Source organism: Humulus lupulus, chromosome 1, assembly GCF_963169125.1.
Source record: "Humulus lupulus chromosome 1, drHumLupu1.1, whole genome shotgun sequence".
In the NCBI taxonomy this organism is placed as follows: Eukaryota; Viridiplantae; Streptophyta; class Magnoliopsida; order Rosales; family Cannabaceae; genus Humulus; species Humulus lupulus.
Window position 1 is genome coordinate 223690062 of NC_084793.1, and position 18761 is coordinate 223708822.

The 18761-nt window shown below is 40.3% G+C and overlaps 1 protein-coding gene across 1 annotated transcript; it reads right to left on the minus strand.

The window, feature by feature from the left end:
* Positions 1-474: 474 nt before the first annotated feature.
* On the minus strand, positions 475-6390 carry LOC133803748 (probable ATP synthase 24 kDa subunit, mitochondrial). The gene is made up of 7 exons (XM_062241864.1): positions 6231-6390; positions 5489-5585; positions 5031-5175; positions 3268-3378; positions 2843-2989; positions 1168-1290; positions 475-790 (listed from the first exon to the last, which is right to left on the minus strand). Exons 1-7 carry the CDS (start codon positions 6267-6269, stop codon positions 727-729), a joined length of 726 nt encoding a protein of 241 aa, XP_062097848.1. The 5' UTR covers positions 6270-6390; the 3' UTR covers positions 475-726.
* Positions 6391-18761: the final 12371 nt, after the last annotated feature.

The following is an 18761-nucleotide window of genomic DNA, read 5'->3' on the forward strand; positions in this document are numbered from 1 at the left end:
CGTCTTAAATGGTGCTTTGAATCCTCGTTCTACTAAAAAATCATTAAACTCTGCTTACAAGTTACACTCAGATTTCAGAATATTGAATTTTAAGCATGCAGTTTCATTAGGCATGTTTGAAATAACTTTCAAGAAAATAAATAAATGTGTTCTTCATTTTTACAGACTACAGATCCGAATAAGTAATTTTGTTTGTATAAGAGTTTCGATGTGCTGCATGATTTGATAGAGGCGAGTCTTACGAGACAAATTAAATTAGTTTCTGAGTTTGACTATAGGAGATTAGTGAGGATATCTTTTTTAATATATATATATATTAACTTTGGTAGATTTTCTTGGCCAGGCTCAACTAATATATACCAGATTTAACACTAAAATAGATGACTATTTTACGAAAACACTGCATTTTTGCAGATTGATATAGCAAGAAATGTACTTTTCTGTAGATTTCCCTAAAACTCAAAAATAAAAGGCTTGGAAAAAAAGCAAGGAACTTGATAAATGCGACCAGTGACAACAGATTCCAGTTCTCTCCTGGCAACATAAACAATAATCAACCAAAATACAAAACATCAGATTATCTCATCAATCTGCCAATGTTGCCGCACTCTCAAATCTCAAGTGCCTTTATTGAAACAGTCGAGGCACTCCTCATACCCTAAATTTGTTTTGCACAAGCATTTCTTTGACCTCAAAAGGTGTCGCCAGTTAGGAAAACCAGCATTCTTAGATAAAGTTTCTGATGTCCAAAGACTTAGGATCAACCATCTCCTCATCCTTGAATTCCTCCCTGTAAATTGGTCAAATAAATGAATTAATAAAAAGAAAAACCCTTCAGTTCCATACTAGTATTTATAGTCAACCCAAACAAATGATTTGCCGAATAGAGTAAAGCACTGTGATTGTCACTACTTTATGCTTAGTATACACATCTTTAAGCAATGTCTAATCTAGGCACCTCTTAATTGTTCCAAAGGAGATAACCTTCAAAACTAATTTTCCCATAATCAGTGGGTACTGTTATGGTTCCTCTGGCGGACAATTATTCTTGACTACGATAACATTCTAAACCATGTTCCATTGTCCATCATCAGAGTTAGATTTTTATCTTTTCCTATAGAAGAGAAAGAAAAAAGAAAGAAGGAGAGAAAGTGCATGACAATTTACCGCTTCTTTTGAGTATCCATTGCCTCGTGACATTCCTTGTGCAGCTCCTCTAATTGTGCTTTTGCAATTTTGAGTTCTAACTGCTCTTCATATTTTGGAAGATCTTCCTTCCGAATTCCAAGTCTAACAAGACAAGGGTACAAAATTTTAAAATAGTGTAACTTGAAGAATGCAAGCAACCACTACAATTAGCAGATTTTTATTTTAGCCAAACTAAGCAGTGGCATATACATGTAGGAAAAAGGATATAGCAAGTATTCATGGGGTGGATCATGTCAGCGTTAAAATCCTAATATGATTAAAATATTGTCCATGAGATGCAGGTTCTTATTTCCCATCTCTATTACCACTATATTCGAAAATGTAAAGGGCAGAAATATAATGAAATTATTGGATTAAACAAGAAAGGAATTAATTTAGGATGGGAAGAAAGCAATGGTGTTTATTTGTTGCCAATGTAAGATAATGTCACTACAATAAGGTTAGGTTATAGCCAAGGTTTTGAAATGAGAAATCGTGAGGCTAGGCGTTTTCCTTTAGTACCACTAGGCGTACGCCTGAACAATAAGAACAAATCTACATAAGATATTATAAAACACATAATTCCATAGTAAAGCCATAAAATTCATGAAATTACTGGTTACAAGTCTTAAAATCATAAACTAAATTCATTAATGGTTCAAACTAAACATAAAGAAACATATTCCAACTCAAAAGTAAAAAAAAATCATCATTTTCATAATCATCATCACTTCCGCTCATTCTAACTTAAATTCAGCTACTAAAAAACTAAAATAAACAATATTTCAGCAACTTAAAAACAACATGTAACAAAAAAACTAAACAGAGTAAAAGCAAAAAATAAGACTTTTTATTGCTGGATAAGATAAAATAAAGATCTATGAGGTGCTGCTGTTGCTGTTTGCGTGACTGAGTGAGGAATTTGGGGAAGAGAAAGATGTCGAGAGTTGAAGGTCAAAATAGAGTGTTTTTAGGGTTTATTTGGGTTATTAATAACTTAAAAATCTGTTTTAAAAAGCCCAATAAAAGCCCCAAAAAAAGGCCCAGAAAAGTGATTAAAAAAAGCCCTAAATAGCCTAAGAAAACAGCCCTTGGCTGTGTGATTGATGAGGTGTAAGCCTCAGCCACCTCAGTGGCGCCTCAGAAGATTAAACGTCAAAGACGTACGCCTCAGGGGTATGAGGCATAAGCACCAGTGAACGCATGCGAGGCGTAACCTCAGAGGCGTTTTTGAACCGCCTCGCCTCAAGGCGCACCTTGAGGCGTACGCCTCAACCGATTTTGAAAACCATGGTTACAGCAAGATAAAATCAATTTTAAATTCACAAAGGACGCATCCACCAGTAGGCATGTCAGATTACTAAACATATTAAGAAACTCAATTTATATTTTGTAAATTACGGTTTACGATACTTATAGTTAAACTCTAGGAGTAATAGAAGAGAGAAGTTATTGTCTTGTAAACAAAGAAACATGCCCTCAGAAACTATGCAATATTTCATACATAGTGGAAGTAAACTACAAAGAATGAAAAGAGGAATTGACAAAGAATAAAGAAATCTGGGCCTCACAGTAGGGGGAATTAAACCAGTAACATCTATTCTCTATTGAAATTGGCATAAAAAACATAAATATATATTTGCTATATACATACTTCTTGTTGATTTTATCAAACTCTGCCAAGAGAACAGCCATTCCTTTCTTGTCATTCCTCAATAGAGGCTTTTTCAGATCTTTCTCGACTTTTTCCAAAGCATCCATCATCATAGCCTCAGCACCAAGTTCATCAGTGAGACCTCGCCTGCCAAAATGTTAGAAAGGGACAAAGAAAAATAAGTGATTATATAAAGTTTACATCAAAGAATAATATGAAAACAATTTGGATCTCAAAACGTGATGCAGCGAATGTATTCATAACATTAAACATATATGGAGTACCAAACCAAACAGTTCAAGAGTCGTATTAGAGATGTAGCATATACTTTAAGAATGTGTGACAAAGAGAGAAAAGAAACACTGAAATCCATGTCAACCACATCTAAAATTAGAACAGTAATAAGAGTAGATGAATAAAAATACTTTATTCTTATTTCCTTCAATGTCAGCAGATATGTTCTGGCATCTGGGATATCTTGTGTCTTTGTCTGAATAGTATATTGGATGCGCTGAGATTCTGAGAATAAATCTGCCCTGTAAGAATATACACAGGAAAAACATAACCCACCAAAGACAATAAAACAATAAAGATGACAAAAGTTGAGGAAAAAAATAGGTAACTTCAATTTTTTCTTATGCATTGGGTAATAGCATAGGAGCAGTTGACTGATTATCCCAAGCAGTATATAGTACTACATGGTTTTGCATACAGATTAAGGGGTCTTTATGAATCACACTTGTTATTTTGCCAATGTAAACAAGCTTGAAGACTTACAACATGTGGTCGACAATAACACGGAAGTTATTTAGTGATTGAACCAAGTCCAACACAGTGAGAATAAATCAACAGCTATTTGTTTAGTTCTTTTTATTTTTCATGCTGTTTAGTGCGAGTGAAATGATCAAAAGATACTGTGGTCAAACTCATACAGATTTAGCATGACTCTTAATCAATGCTTAAAAAGGTGAGGCCTGAATTTGAGGCGGTGACAGGTCTTAAGGCTTAATGTCTGACAGGAAGGCCTTATGCCTCCCTGAGGTGAGGCGCCAACTTAAATGGCACCGCACTGTATTGTGGGAGGCGTAAGCTTTCCTCATTAGAGGACTTTTATACTTGCTGTGCCAAAAATTTTAATAGGCCCATTAAACCCGAAAATCATTTTAAACAATAATGACATCCCAGCCCAAATTTTCATTAATGTTTAACGTAGAATTTTTTACTTGCTGTCCTGCTAAAAAAAAAATCTAAAAAAAATCTGTATTTTTCATCTTTAAATATGGTATTAGACAATATGTTGCACATTTTATGCTATGTTTGTACATGCAATTATAAATTTTACTCTTAATTCCTATTATTGTTTTATGTTATGATTTCTTAGTTTTAATTATTAATGCTTTGTATTTTTAGGTATTTTAGAAATGCTTTTCTAATTGAATGTTTAAACATTGCTCTTGAATGAGTTTAGAATAATCTGTTCCATTCCTCCACAATGCATGGAGGTATAATAGTTCACATAAAAAGGGGAAGAGATAAGCAGATTCTCAAAATCACTGCACTGCAGTGACGGCAGATTTTTGGGTTTTAAAGATACAAGGATGATGGTCAAAGATTATGGAGCAAGATCAAACAGTGGGTTGCCCTTTGGCTGCACAGTGTAAAAGAATTATAAGTAGTTCCTTTTTTCAGATTTGATAAATATCTAGTTAGGACATTTGTTATGTAATTTTTTTTTTTTAAAAATCTGTACTTTTTTTGTGTATTATGATGTAGATTGATTCCACATTTCCTGTATTCATGAAGCTAATAATACAAGATTCTGTTTTAATTAAAAAAAAAAATCACTTCTAAAAAGAATATTGCTCTTACCAAACAAATTAAAATCTACATTATTTTCAAATAGAACCCTAAACCCGATTTTGGTCAAAAAAAATTTCAACCAAAATCACAAATAATTTACCAAACTAACACTTCAGAACAAAAATAAAATCATTCTGCTTAAAATCATTAAAATTGAGTTTAGGAGTCTATTTGAATCATTTTACAAAATATAAGGTCCAAAAATGATTTTTTTTAAAACAATAATCAGAAATAACACATGGTACAAAAAAGTATAAATCTTTTTATATATACTGATGTCAAAATGGAACAAAAGTAGTAATAATAAATAAATAAATAAAATACTCACTTCTCCCGCACTGTTTTCATGACCTTAGCATAATGAGCTACTGCAGCTGGATCCTCAGGATCAATCGTGATCTTCTCTGCCCGAAGCACATCCATGGCTGTATCAAATTTCTTCTTGACCTCCAGAAAAATGTTCTTCAACATCTCTATTGCCATTCAAACAAATGTACATTGTCAGTAATGGTAAGCAAGGGCAGAGAATTACAAGTAAAAGAAAACGCATACCATTATACTCATGTGTAATAACTACAATGCATATAATCGATTATTGCACCAACGAGATAAACTTTGATGCTTAATTTTTGTGAGAAGATTCCTTCCATCAACACAAATGTGCAACCAAAGTTCCCCCATGAGTACAAAGATAAAAGTGGCCAATATCACAACTTGATACGGCTATCATATGCTTAATTACAATCATGATTGGTCAAAACAAAGAAGAACAAGATTTTATCTCACCATCTCCCTTAAGAACAGTAGAGCGGCCAGCTTCTTTGGCAAAGAAGCGGACTGGAACTGCATGCTCCTGTTGTAGAATGGCTCGACTGGCAAACAACTGTGACCCCCCACCATAAAAAAAAATTAATACAGGAAGAGAATGCAAAGGCGTGGACGATCTAATTATAAAAGAGTGTACAAAATATTAAAAATGAAGATAAATGCAGTTCCCAAACACTCTTTTTTCAGAAAGGAGAATATGGGTCTATTCTCTTCTCACCCGTTTCGATCTCAAAGCAAAATAAATACCATGATTCAACTTATTTCGTAGCAACAATGCCCTCTACATTTTGGTGCCCATGTAAGTTCTATCACATTAAAGTCAATTACTTCGAAGATTTCAGTTCTCTACATGAAACAAAGTCGCTAAGGACAAGCCAAACAATAAATAGAAAAACAAAAAGCAAAACAAAATAAAAATACGACCCCAAAATCACCATTTCTTCCTACTGGGCCTTGCAATTTACAGATCTACACAAAATTCCTGTTAAAACAATCAATCAACACATTTAAAAACATTTTTTTTTATGAAAAAAGAGATATCATCTTGAAACCAATTATATCCTAATATCAAACAAAAACAGTAATTTTGGCTCCAATCGGCAGAAACCGACAAAAAAATTATAGAGGTTAAAAGGTAAAGGAGAAGAATTATGAATAGATGAAGCGATCGGGAATGGAGGGGAGTCGATAATTGGCTTACCTGCCTGGATTTGGATAAAGCGCGGAGTGAGAAGGCCATGATCGGAGCTCAGTTTGGGTCTTCTTCGGAAAAGATTGTGGTTTGAAGGGAATGATTAGGGTTTGGTTTTTTAGAGGAATGAAGCGACTGAGAAGAGTCTCAGAGGTAGCGCGTGAGAGATGATGCAAGGTTCGATATGTGACGACGTCGTATCACTTTTTAAATGAATAAATATCTTTTTAACTAAAAAAAAATAAAAGATGACACCATATTTTTGCTCATTAAAAAAAAAAATAGATACCATACTTTGCTTCTTATTTATAAAAATGCTGTGACTGATTTAATTTATACTTGGCAAATTTCACTTTTAATACTTAATGATACCTAATATTATCAAAAAATCCCAACATTAATAATATTTTTAATTTGATGTTAAACATTCATCTCATACCCAAAATACCCATCCTATTATATCAAAAAATCATAAAACCTTATCTTCCTCTCCCTTCCCTCTCTCTCTCTCTCATTCTCACGAAATCATCCATAAAACCTACATATTTGTATAATTTTCTTGTCAAAATTATTGTTAGCCATCTTCCTTGTCTCTGTGAAGTCGTTAATATCAAAGGCAACATCTATTTTGAGAGTTTTTGGAGGAGAAAAACCATAGGTAATAAGATTGTACATTTTATGTGTTGGGTATTATTTGTTTACATTTTTTTGGCTATTTTGAACAGATCTGAGCCTATATTGGTGTATTTTTTTGGGATTTTTAGAGAGATTCCGCGATGTGTGTTTTTCTGGGTTTTCTGCAACTTTTTTGCTCGATAACGGTTCGATATGAGCTCGATTGTATGTAGAAGAAGGTCTTGTATGAGCTCAATGTGAGCTCGATTATAGCTCGATAGGTTTAGGTTTTAGTGCTCGATTGTGCTCGATTGTGCTCGATGGAAACTCGATAAGGGTTCGATTGGACCCTACAATATTTGAGCTCGATAGGTTTAGGTTTTCTCGATATGTGCTCAATAGGAGCTCGATAGGGTTCGATAGAGGTTTTGGTTAGGTTTTATGTTCGATTTAAGAAATGGTAGCTCGATACTTACTCGATAAGAGCTCGATGCTAACTCGATAAAGCTCGATGATAGCTCGATAATGTTATTTTTTCATGATTTTCTGAAAAAATGACAGTTTTCCTGACAATGTTAATGTTTTTTTTCCAACACAAGCTCTATTGTCTACGTTTTTGTATCCTACAATGGTGTTTGGGAATTACAAGGGAATAAGTGGATTTTCAAGGACCCTCAATGCATGGTGATACTGATGGAGGATACTGTAACGTACTTGCAACTTCTTGACATATTGCACAAGGAACTTAAAGTTGATAAACAGATGTATGAGTTGAAATTGGAGGTTCCTTACACTTGCGGCGACCAACCGTTTACACCCGTTCATGTTGAAAGTGATCTTGGTGTCCATGCATTCTTAGGAGTAACATCTAAAGAAATGTTAGCCTTATGTGTCACTCCTGTTAAAAAGATTGTCATTGCAGACCCATATTCCACTCCCGAGCCTAAGGGAGCAGCCAGTACTTTAGGATTTCCTATTGGTGACCTGAGGGACAACCAGTATGAGTACAACCCCTATGTGAATGACGATCCAGTAGCTGAACACAATGAGGACTTAGGATACAATTAAGTGGATGATGATCTAGTAGTTGAACATTTGCAAGTAGAACAAGCACAAGAACAACCAATACGTCATATTGCACGGGCGAACCCACCAAGTCAAGGACATCGAACACCTAGCACCAGCTCTAGTCGTCCTGGTGGGACAGAATATAACTATATAGGGAACATTTCAATATGTTCAATAGAAGATCACAGAAAATGGAGTGCTCCCATGTTTACAAAAGAAGATATCATGGCTTGTAGTCGTTCTGAATCACCTTCATCCGGTGTAGCGTTGGGGGAATTACATCTTGGGAAGACATTTGAGAACAAGATGGAATTCAAAACCAAAGCGGCTCTCTTCGCAATGAAGAATAATTTTGAGTTTATGGTTAAGAAGTCTGGTACTGATGTGTTGTATATCACCTGCAAGGATCCTGATTGTGGTTGGAGAATAAGAGGGAAAAAAGTAGCGCGATCAGAAATGTTTGAGATCACTGTTTATAATAGTGTACATACTTGCTCACTAGAATTGTGACAAAAAGACCACCGTCAAGCAGCACCTTCTGTCATTGGGCACTGTTGACCACATTTTTGGCCAACGACGTGAGGACGTCAAAAACGATAAAAACCTTCAAGAGAAAATAAACAACACAGACGATTTTTATAGTGATTCAGCCCCAATGTGTTGGTAATAGCCTAATCCACTTAGAGTTATGATTATAGATCTGCACTCAAGATCAAATGAACCTGAGTCAACTGAGTTTCTTTAGTGCAGATTACAAGAATACAAGAATTCTCTCAAATACAAGTACTCTCTCTCTCTCTAGAAAATAAGAATTCGAATCAAAAGTTCCAAAAGTCCCCTTTATGATGCCATAAGCCTTGCATTTATAGGCTTAGGATCGTACAGATGATATCCCCCCATAAACGGGATATTTTGTTATTCTCATTATATTTAATTTACAATAATATTCAAAATATAACAGTACACTATATTCGTGGGATAAATGAGAGATTCTCGCGCAAGCCAAGACCGATTCTTGTTGAAGCTGTTTCTGGGATCCCGTGCGTAGCTTTGCTCTATCTAGTCGATCATATCTCATTCAAGCTGGTCGACCACACCTTCATTGGGCAGGCACGCACCTGACTGGGCAGACATGCACATGACTGGGCAGTCGTGCACCTGACTGGGCAGACATGCACTTGACTAGGCAGTCGTGCACCTTACTGGGCAGACATGCACTTGACTGGGCAGACATGCACTTGGCTGGTCGGACATGGTCATGACCGATCGGCCAAGGTCATGCCTGGTCGGCCAAGGTCATGCCTGGTCGGTCATGACACTTCTCTAGCCAGTCAAAATTTTTCATTGGTCTACCGGGTCACTCCTAAGCCAGGTCACCCAACCATTCCTTGCCATTTGTCATTTCTGTTGCCACGTCATCGTTTTCAAATTTTGGGGATAACATTTGCCCCCAAAGTTTATTATATGATGTCTCACATAATAAACTTTTTTCTCCACAGCTGACGGCACTATAAAAAAAATCAACTGTTCATCTTCCCGCCATGCAATAGACCACGACTCCATAGACCACGATCACTACAATTAACTGCTCATAATCGTGAGGAGAAAAAATATCCCAGGAATCCCAAAGGTCCAAAAGTAAGTGGTAGTTCCCACTTTTTTCCTTTAAATAGACCCCTATACTCCCACATTTCCACACACACACAAGAGAGCTAAAAAAAAAAAAAACCTTCTCATCTTCTTTTTCTTCTTTGGCCGAAACCCTCTCATCTTCTTTTTTTTGGCCAAACCTTCAAGGGTCTTCAAGGGGAAGCTTCTCATTTCTTCAAGCAAATCAAGGGCTCTTCAAAGTTGGGTAAGTCTTCTCTTCCATCTTCATTGGTGTTGTTTTTTTTTAAAAAAAAAACTCCATGAAAATGCATGAGATGGTCGAAACCCTCTTAGGGAATTTTTTATTGAGTTTGTCTATGAATCTTAGAGATATAATGTGTGTGGTGGCTGTTTTGATGTTGTTTAAGTTATGGGTAACCCAATTTTACCTTCAATTTCATAGGAATTTAAAGAAAAATGAGTCATTTTAACCTAAATCATGAACATGGGTTTTTGGATATTTGATGGCATATATGGTTTCAAGAACATTGGAAAACCTTTCAATTTCCCCATTTGATCTTGTGGTTGTGTGCTTTGTATGAGAAATAGTGTTTGTGTTAGGGATTTTGGGTTTTGTTTTCGACTTAGGGTTTATGGTGAGGTTCGGGTATGAGACATGGAATATGGCCGTTTAGCCATTGTTCTTTCTTTTGTAAAAAGTATGGTTCGATCAGACCATACAATAGCCCCTCGGTCCCAAGATGCATCCGACCGGATGCTGGTTATGGCACGGACTAGGTCCTTCGGAGCCCTCGGACACACACCTTAGACATCAGGTGTCCGATCGGACATCCACGCACACATGCCACGGGTGCTGGGCTCATCACCTCCTCGGACCAGGCGCACCGCTCGGACAAGGCACAGCTCCTCGGACTCCCAGGCACGCATCTCCTCGGACCAGCAGCTCCCAGGCGCGAATCATACCACTCCTTGGGTGTCTCGGCACCAACAGCTCCTCGGACCCCTTGTACACGCGTGCTAGCTCCTCGGCACTAGCCACACGCATCCGCTCGGACCAAAGTGTCCGATCAGACACCACGGCTCCTTGACCTCCCTTGGCTCCTCGGACCAAGCCTGGCACGCCCTAGGCACTTGGCACGCCACTTGGACCAAAATTTTTGCCTATGTCCAAAACTTTTAATTCATGCTCATCCTAGGACCTTAAGCACTTTTTAGGCACTTTAGGTACCTTTAGACACTAAAATTATTTTTTCTCCATGCATGCTAAATTTTCACTACTTAGATAAATTTTTTCTAAGTAGAAAAATAAATTTTGCTCTTGTTGATTTATATTTGTATGGTTACTCACCTCCCCATTTTTATTTTTTGTAGATGAATCGCTTTGACTATAGGGGAGGTGACAACCACATGAATTCTGATACATCCATCCCGCAGTCGATCGAGACCCCTCAAAGCAGCGACTCCTCGTCAAAGTCTCCTAGTAGTCGCACTCCTGAGGATCGCCTCTGCCGCTTTAAGAAGATCCTCCCCCGTTCAGCTTTATACTTTCTTCACGAAGATCAGTTCCTTCATCAAGCTGAACAGTCGACAATGAGGGTAAAGAAGTCCAATAGACTCCCGCAGGACCAGGATCCTCAAGTGGCCCACAGAGCGGTACAAAAAGTGGTGGAACGCAGTGAGGCCCATACTGTAGCTTCTTCGAGACCACCCCGCCAAATGCCAAAATCAAGTAAGACTCGGAGAAAAACCACCCAACAATTCGCTACCGAGGTCCAGCACCTGGCTGTCCAAAAACCAAGGAAGGAAGGAGAAGAAACACCTTCCTGGTTTACTGCCAAGCCTACGAAACTCAACCCCGGGATGTTTGACAAACATATCCAAGCCTTGGGCTTGAGAGGGGTGAATGTGATATGTCTGTGCCCTCACCAGAGAGCTAACAGGCCTGGCGGACCGTACTGTGCCTGGTCTAGGCACCATATATATGCAGGAGGGACTATCCCGTTACACCCTTTCTTCCGGTCAGTAGCGGATTACTTCAACGTCTCTCTTTTTCAGATCGCTCCTAACGGGATTCAGGCGTTGTCTGCCCTGTATATTCTCTACTACCTGCAAGGCTGGGATGAGCCTACTCCTCACGAGATACATTACTCGTTCGACTTCAGAACCAACCTAAGCCATAAGAACACAGGTATTTTCCACCTCTTTCACAGGCAAAAGGGGGTTAAATACCTTTGTGGCATCACTCACAAGTCGAACCCTGGGAAATACTATACAGAGTATTTTCTCACGTCAGACATCAAAACCAACAACCTGGCTTTTACACATGCGGGTCCATTCGAGCAACCCTCGCCCACAAAATAGATGTTCAAGCGAGTAGAGGAGTTGGCCAACATGCATATCGAGGAGAAGGACGTGAAAATTTTGGTTACTGTAGACAATCTTCAGATGGTGGGCCTGCTACCATGTAAGCAAAACATCACAGTGGAGAGTACTACTGAGGAAAATAATGCAACTGATCAGTCCAACGCCGGCACTGAGGTAGTGACTGAACAATTTTCTCCTGGACCATCTCCTCACTCCCGTAGACCAGGCGATCTCGTCATTAGGGAGCCTCAGCCAGAGGATCAGCGCAGACCTGCTATTCCCACCCAATCTGGAAAGGGAAAGGCCATCCAGCCTGAGAGGGACCTAAGCTCATCATCCGACGACGAGGACGACTTCCTCGATCAGATCCTCAACTCAGGTCTAGTAGTCATAGTGATATGTTTGATAACTTAGTTATATGGGATTAATAGAACTGTAGTAGTAATATACTTATCCACATATTGATTTTTATATATATATATATATTTTTTACAAACAAATCTTGTGCTTCCTCTTTTGCAGATCCAGAGATGTTCAGGCATTACAACGCCCCTCCTGCCCCGAAGAGGAAGTCTGGAGAAGGAAGTGGCTTCACTCCTCCAAGCAAGGTCCCGAGGACAGTACCACCCAGCCAAGGGAGACAACCCAAGGGGTTAGTTGCACTCCCGCAGCTGACCCCTTCCTCACTCTCTCCCTCGGCGAGCCTAACCCCCACTCGTCAGACCGGCCTGAGTGAGGTACTTCGCACTGCTGGTACCATTGGGAAGGGTGTGGTTGATCAGACTCTTCACGACGCTTCAACGATTCAAAGCTTTGAGTCCTTCCCTCGACTTAGTGTTGATGTCGTCTTACAGAGAGGGCTTGCTCAGTTGGCGAATGTAAGTACTCTACCACAAGACAGTTTGTTACTTATATTCATACTTTGTAGTAACCTCTTGTTTTTCATGCAGACGCTCATCACCATCAGTCATGCTCAGCACTGAGCAGTAGACTACAAGGAGTTGATCAAGGTCTTGAATGATCAACTAGTGGAGGCCCAAGCTAAGGTGGGTGCTCTTCAATCCAAGTTGGAGCGGTCAGAGAAGACTGTGGCTGAGCGAGATGAGTCTCTTAGGAGGTTGGCTGATGGGAACGACAAACTAACCCAAACCAACAAGTCGCTGACTGGTCGGCTAGACAAACTGACTTGTGAGAACGAGGGGTTGGCTCGCGAGAACGAGAGACTGATTCGCGATATTGAGGAGCTGAGGCAGGAGAAAGAAGCCGATCTTACCCGCTATGAGGAGATCTGCTTAAACTGTTTTTATCAGGTGTGGAAGCTAAACAAGCCTCTTAACCTCGACTTTCTCACCGAGGAGGTTAAGGCAGAGGAGCTTGCTAAATGTGAGGCCAGGGCTGCTGAGGAAGCAGCTAATCCTGCCGGCACCACATCTGCTTCCCCTATGCTATCATTCCGACCGGAAGGAGCAGTTGATGCCGAGGAAGGGGTTGATCAACCTGCCAGAGCTGACTAGTGACCCCTCATCTTACCAGAGAAGCCTCTGCTCGACCAGAGAAGTTGTCATCCTACCAACTCTCTAGCATACTTTGTTTTGTATTTTGTTATACACTCTTGCTCGTATGATCGAGTTGTTTGGCATTTGTACTTTACTTTTCTTTTTTGGCTAACTTGAAACATTCTAAGTCTTTTTAGACTTAAAACATTATAATTTTTTTGTGAATAGCAAAGTCACTCTGATGTATGCCTTATATTTTCGCATGAGTACTTAGTTTTCTAACTTAGAAATTCTAGACATTTCATAAGTCCATACTAAGTATACTTTCTCACACTCTTATTGCTTTAACATTTTATGAGCATAATGTTTATTGTCACACGAATATCTGCTTCTAACTTAAAATTTTAAAAAATTCCAAGTTACTTAAGCTTTGTCAAACAAGTTAGCTTAATGGCCTTTTTGGACTTCAAAAATTTACAAGTCAGCCTAAAAACAGATATCTTAACTCGTGCTCTTATTGCCTGTGTTAAATTATATACCGATATACCCTATGTGCCCCCCAAGTGATTGAGGGTTGAGAGATCCTTAGTCACTTGCTACTTGACTGAATCTGTTCGAGCAGTTTATCACTCGTGAAACACATAGAATATATGGAAAATATTCGAGCAGTTGAGCACTGCTTGAATGTATCGACCAGTTGAACACTGTCCGATTTTACCGACCAGTTGAACATTGTTCGGATAATTAACACACATGCACATTTGTAGCAAGAATCGACCACGCTGCGCGTAGTCTCTTTTATTACTCGTAAATTCAAAAGGACAAAACGTGTCTAATGACGAGTCTTAAACAACAAAAATTGTTCAACAATAGATGGCTGGTCAGCAAATAACCAGCTTATAAACCAAATTTAAATTACAAGTTAAACAACTTGAAATTAAACTACCACTCTGAAAGCGGTATTTAAACATAATATATTCATAGACGCTCGCTGCTCCAGTGGCTCCTGATCCTAGCACTCCCGCTCAGCATGCTTCTCCCTTGCTTCGCTGCTTTCCTCAGCTAAGTGTGGACCTCCACATATAGTGTCTAAGGTAAAGTCCACAGGTCCAGGCTGCAAGGGTGGAGATCTTTGTCGTTTGAAACCAGGATTGCTGCTGCCTCCTTCTCCTTGGGGTGTCTCTGCGTGGTACTTCCTCAACTTGCCCGACTGGAGAAGAAATTCTATCTCATCTTTGAGGTGATTGCATTCGTTTGTGTCATGGCCATAATCTCCATGGAACTGACAAAATTTGTTCATGTCCCTCTTAGATGTCTCTTTCCTCATCGGTGGGGGCTTCTTATAGGGAACTTCTTGGTGACTAGCGAGATAGATTTATGCCTGGCTTGCTGAAAGAGTTGTGTAGTTTGTGAATCGGGGCTCATACTTGGTTGGATTATTGTTCGGATTCGACTTAGCTTTCTTTTCATCATGGCGGTCAGACCCGTTACTCCCACGTTTCTTTCCGCCATTTTGACCATTTTCTCCGTTCTTGGGGAGATCAGTCAATCCACCCGGATTGTTCAGGGCCTTCTCTCCCTTCTCAATTGCATCATCCAATTTCATGTATTTATCCGCCGGTCAAGAAACTGTTGTAACATTGAAATTGGGTTGCGATGAATGCTGTCCCACAAAGGACTCCGATAGATTATGCCAGAAGAAATTGCCACCATCTTCCCCTCATCTCCCATTGCAGTAGCTCGGTTAGCTTCTCTCATAAACCTTTGTATGTAGTTCTTGAGAGACTCATCGTTTCCTTGCTTAATGTCGGCCAAGTGATTGGCATAAACTGGAGGGGTCCGAGCAGCACTAAACTGCCTGCAAAACTCCTTTCTGAAACTTTCCCAAGTAGTGATGGAGTTTGGCTTAAACTTCCAATACCACTTCTGGGCAGTGTCGGACAATGTAGTAGGGAACACTCTACAATGGTAGTCATCACTTACTCAGAGCAACTCCATTTGGTCTTCAAACTTCCCAACATGCCTTATCGGGTCCGCTTTTTTTGTATAAACTGGCAGTACCGGTGCTTTATACTTTTTTGGTGGCTGGGCTACTCTAATTCGAGCACAGAACGGGCTGCCACTCCTGTGGTCTACTAGATCAATCGCAGAGGGTCGTTTTGATAGACTGTGGACTGCTGCTGTCAGAGCATCAAGCTGGGCTTGGATGCCTGGGGCCACTGTTTGAGACTCATTCTCGGGACCGCCTGGTCGGGCGCTCCTATCCGGCAGACCATCATTAAGTATTTCTACTTGACTGGTAGGTCGGATTGGATTTCGCCCTTTGACCGGGACGGTCCTTCTCCTATCAGCAATGTCATCTCTTAAATCCTTCTGGGAGGTATGCTTTCCTAATCGATCGAACACCGTACTCTGAGTTTTCTCGGAAGGTTTGCTAGGCGGAACATGCTCCTTGCCACTGCGCTGGTTGGAATGCAGTGGTGGCCTCCCTGTCTGAGCTGGGCGATCTCTTCCTCCTCGATGGTTGTTATCATTCTTCTCCTTTGACTGGTCAGTGTGATGACTATCAGCTTCATCACGATCATGCCCATCTTTGAAGTGGGAAGTTTCTTTACCTCGAGGAGCTTTATTGTGCTCCTGCTCAGGTGGAGTTTTCTTGCTACCTGATTTATGACTTCCAGACCTTGAAGTCTCTGATCGGTGGCTCCTTGAGGGGGTTCTGGAGTTCCCCCTTTGGGTTGAGGCAGTGCCCGACCGGACCCCATCTTCTTCCCGACCAGGTGGGTTACTACCACTCCTGTTTGGCCCTTGAGAATTGGGTCTATCAGTGTTCTTACGACCAACTTCTGTGGTCCTTGCTCCTGGGGTGGCTGCCACTCCTGGTGCAGCTTAGGCATTGGCCTGGGTCAGCTACGTAGCTGCCTCCAGAGCGAGTGCAGCCTCGCGATGTCACCTATCGGCCTCCTCCTGCTGTCACCGGATCTCCTCACTCCTGGCGTCCATTTCCCGTCTTTGCTGCTCAAATGCGGCATTCGTCCTAGCCATTTCTTCAGTGAACGCCTCCTGTCTGGCATTGAATTGTGCCATCTCCTCTTGGAAGGCGCTCATGGCTTCCTGGAGCTCTTCAACTTCTGGAGTTACGTCCTCGAGCACGAATCTAGGCTCAATTTCACGGTCTTGAAGGCTAGGACCTTCTGATCTGGCAGGCTCTTTAGAGGAGCCTGTCTTCTTGGAGGCCGCATTGGTGTTCTTAGGCGCCATAATACTTCAGGGATCGCCTGTCTTTCTCTTCAGGCTCTCAATGAAAGCACCAAAATGTTGACCGTGTTTTTGGCTAACGACGTGAGGAAGTCAAAAACGATAAAAACCTTCAAGAGAAAATAAACGACACAGACGATTTTTATAGTGGTTCATCCTCAATGTGTTGGTAATAGCCTAATCCACTTAGAGTTATGATTATAGATATGCACTCAAGATCATATGAACCTGAGTCAACTGAGTTTCTTTAGTGCAGATTACAAGAATACAAGAATTCTCTCAAATACAAGTGCTCTCTCTCTCTAGAAAATAAGAATTCGAATAAAAGTTCCAAAAGTCCCCTTTATGATGCCATAAGCCTTGTATTTATAGGCTTAGGATCGTATAGATGATATCCCCCCATAATCGAGATATTTTTTTATTCTCATTATATTTAATTTACAATAATATTCAAAATATAATAGTACACTATATTCGTGGGATAAATGAGAGATTCCCACGCAAGCCAAGACCGATTCTTGTTGAAGCTGTTTCTGGGATCCCGTGCATAGCTTTACTCTATCTAGTCGATCATATCTCATTCAAGCTGGTTGACCACAGCTTCACTGGGCAGACACGCACCTGACTAGGCAGACATGCACTTGACTGGGCAGTCGTGCACCTGACTGGGCAGACATGCACTTGACTGGGCAGTCATGCACCTAACTGGGCAGTCATGCACTTGACTGGGCAGTCATGCACTTGACTGGGCAGACATGCACTTGGCTGGGTAGACATGCACTTGGCTGGTCGGACATGGTCATGACCGATCGGCCAAGGTCATGCCTGGTTGGCCAAGGTCATGCCTGGGCAGACAAACATGTGACTGGTTGGACAAGGTCATGCCTGGTCGGTCATGACACTTCTCTGGCCAGTCAAAATTCTTCATTGGTCTACCGGGTCACTCCTAAGCCAGGTCACCCAACCATTCCTTGCCATTTGTCATTTCTGTTGCCACGTCATCATTTTCAAATTTTGGGGATAACAGGCACCTTATCAAGAACAAATATGCTACTGATGGCACTAGTTATCCACCAAAAAACCTAAAGGAGGATATGAAGAATAATTTTGGGATCGATATGAGTTATATGAAGGCTTGGAGATACAGAGAGAAGGCACTTGGTTATGTCAGGGGGACACCTGAAGAATCGTACTCCAAGTTACCTTCTTACCTGTACATGCTGCAACAAAAGAATCTAGGTACAATAACTAATTTTGTCACAGATGATGGTCACTTTCTTTACTGTTTCTTCTCACTCGGAGTTTTTATAAGGGGATTTACATCATGTCGTCCTGTTATATGTGTGGACGACACTTTCTTGAAGTCAAGGTACGGTGGCCACATGTTGTGTGTTGTCGCATTAGATGCGAATAACCACATTTATCCAATTGCATTCGCGATTGTTGACAGTGAGAATCATGCTTCTTGGAAGTATTTCATGATGAAATTGAAGGAAGCCATTGGAGTTGTTGATAATCTGTCTTTTGTATCAGACAGGCATGCTAGCATTATTCATGCTCTTGAGTTGGTCTTCCCTGATGCCTACCACGGTGCATGCTACCATCACATAAGTATGAATGTAATCGCTAAGTTCAAGACCGATCATTGTCACAAGGAGATGTGGAATGCGGCATATGCATTTCGGAAGTCAAAATTTCATAGGTTCTTCAACAATATAAAGCAAATGGATCCTGCCATAGCTCAATATCTCGAGGGTATTGGCTTCAATAAGTGGACTTGTGCTTACTTTCCTGGGAATCGATACAATGTAATGACAAGCAACTACGCTAAAAGTTTCAACAACAAAACCAGAGATGCAAGAACCTTCCCAGTCACTACTTTTGTGGAATTCATTCGTTTCACAATTCAGTCATGGTTTGCCGCGCGTCGTGAGGAGGTAGAGAAGTGCACATCCAAATTAGCAACAATATATGAGAAAGATGTCTCAGGCATTGCGGATGATGCAAGGTACTTGAAAGTCCATCCTCTTGGACAATTTGAATTTCATGTGGTAGACCCAGAAGGTGATGGTGAGGTGAATTTGATGACCAAATCATGCTCTTGTGATCAGTTTCAAATAATGGGTTA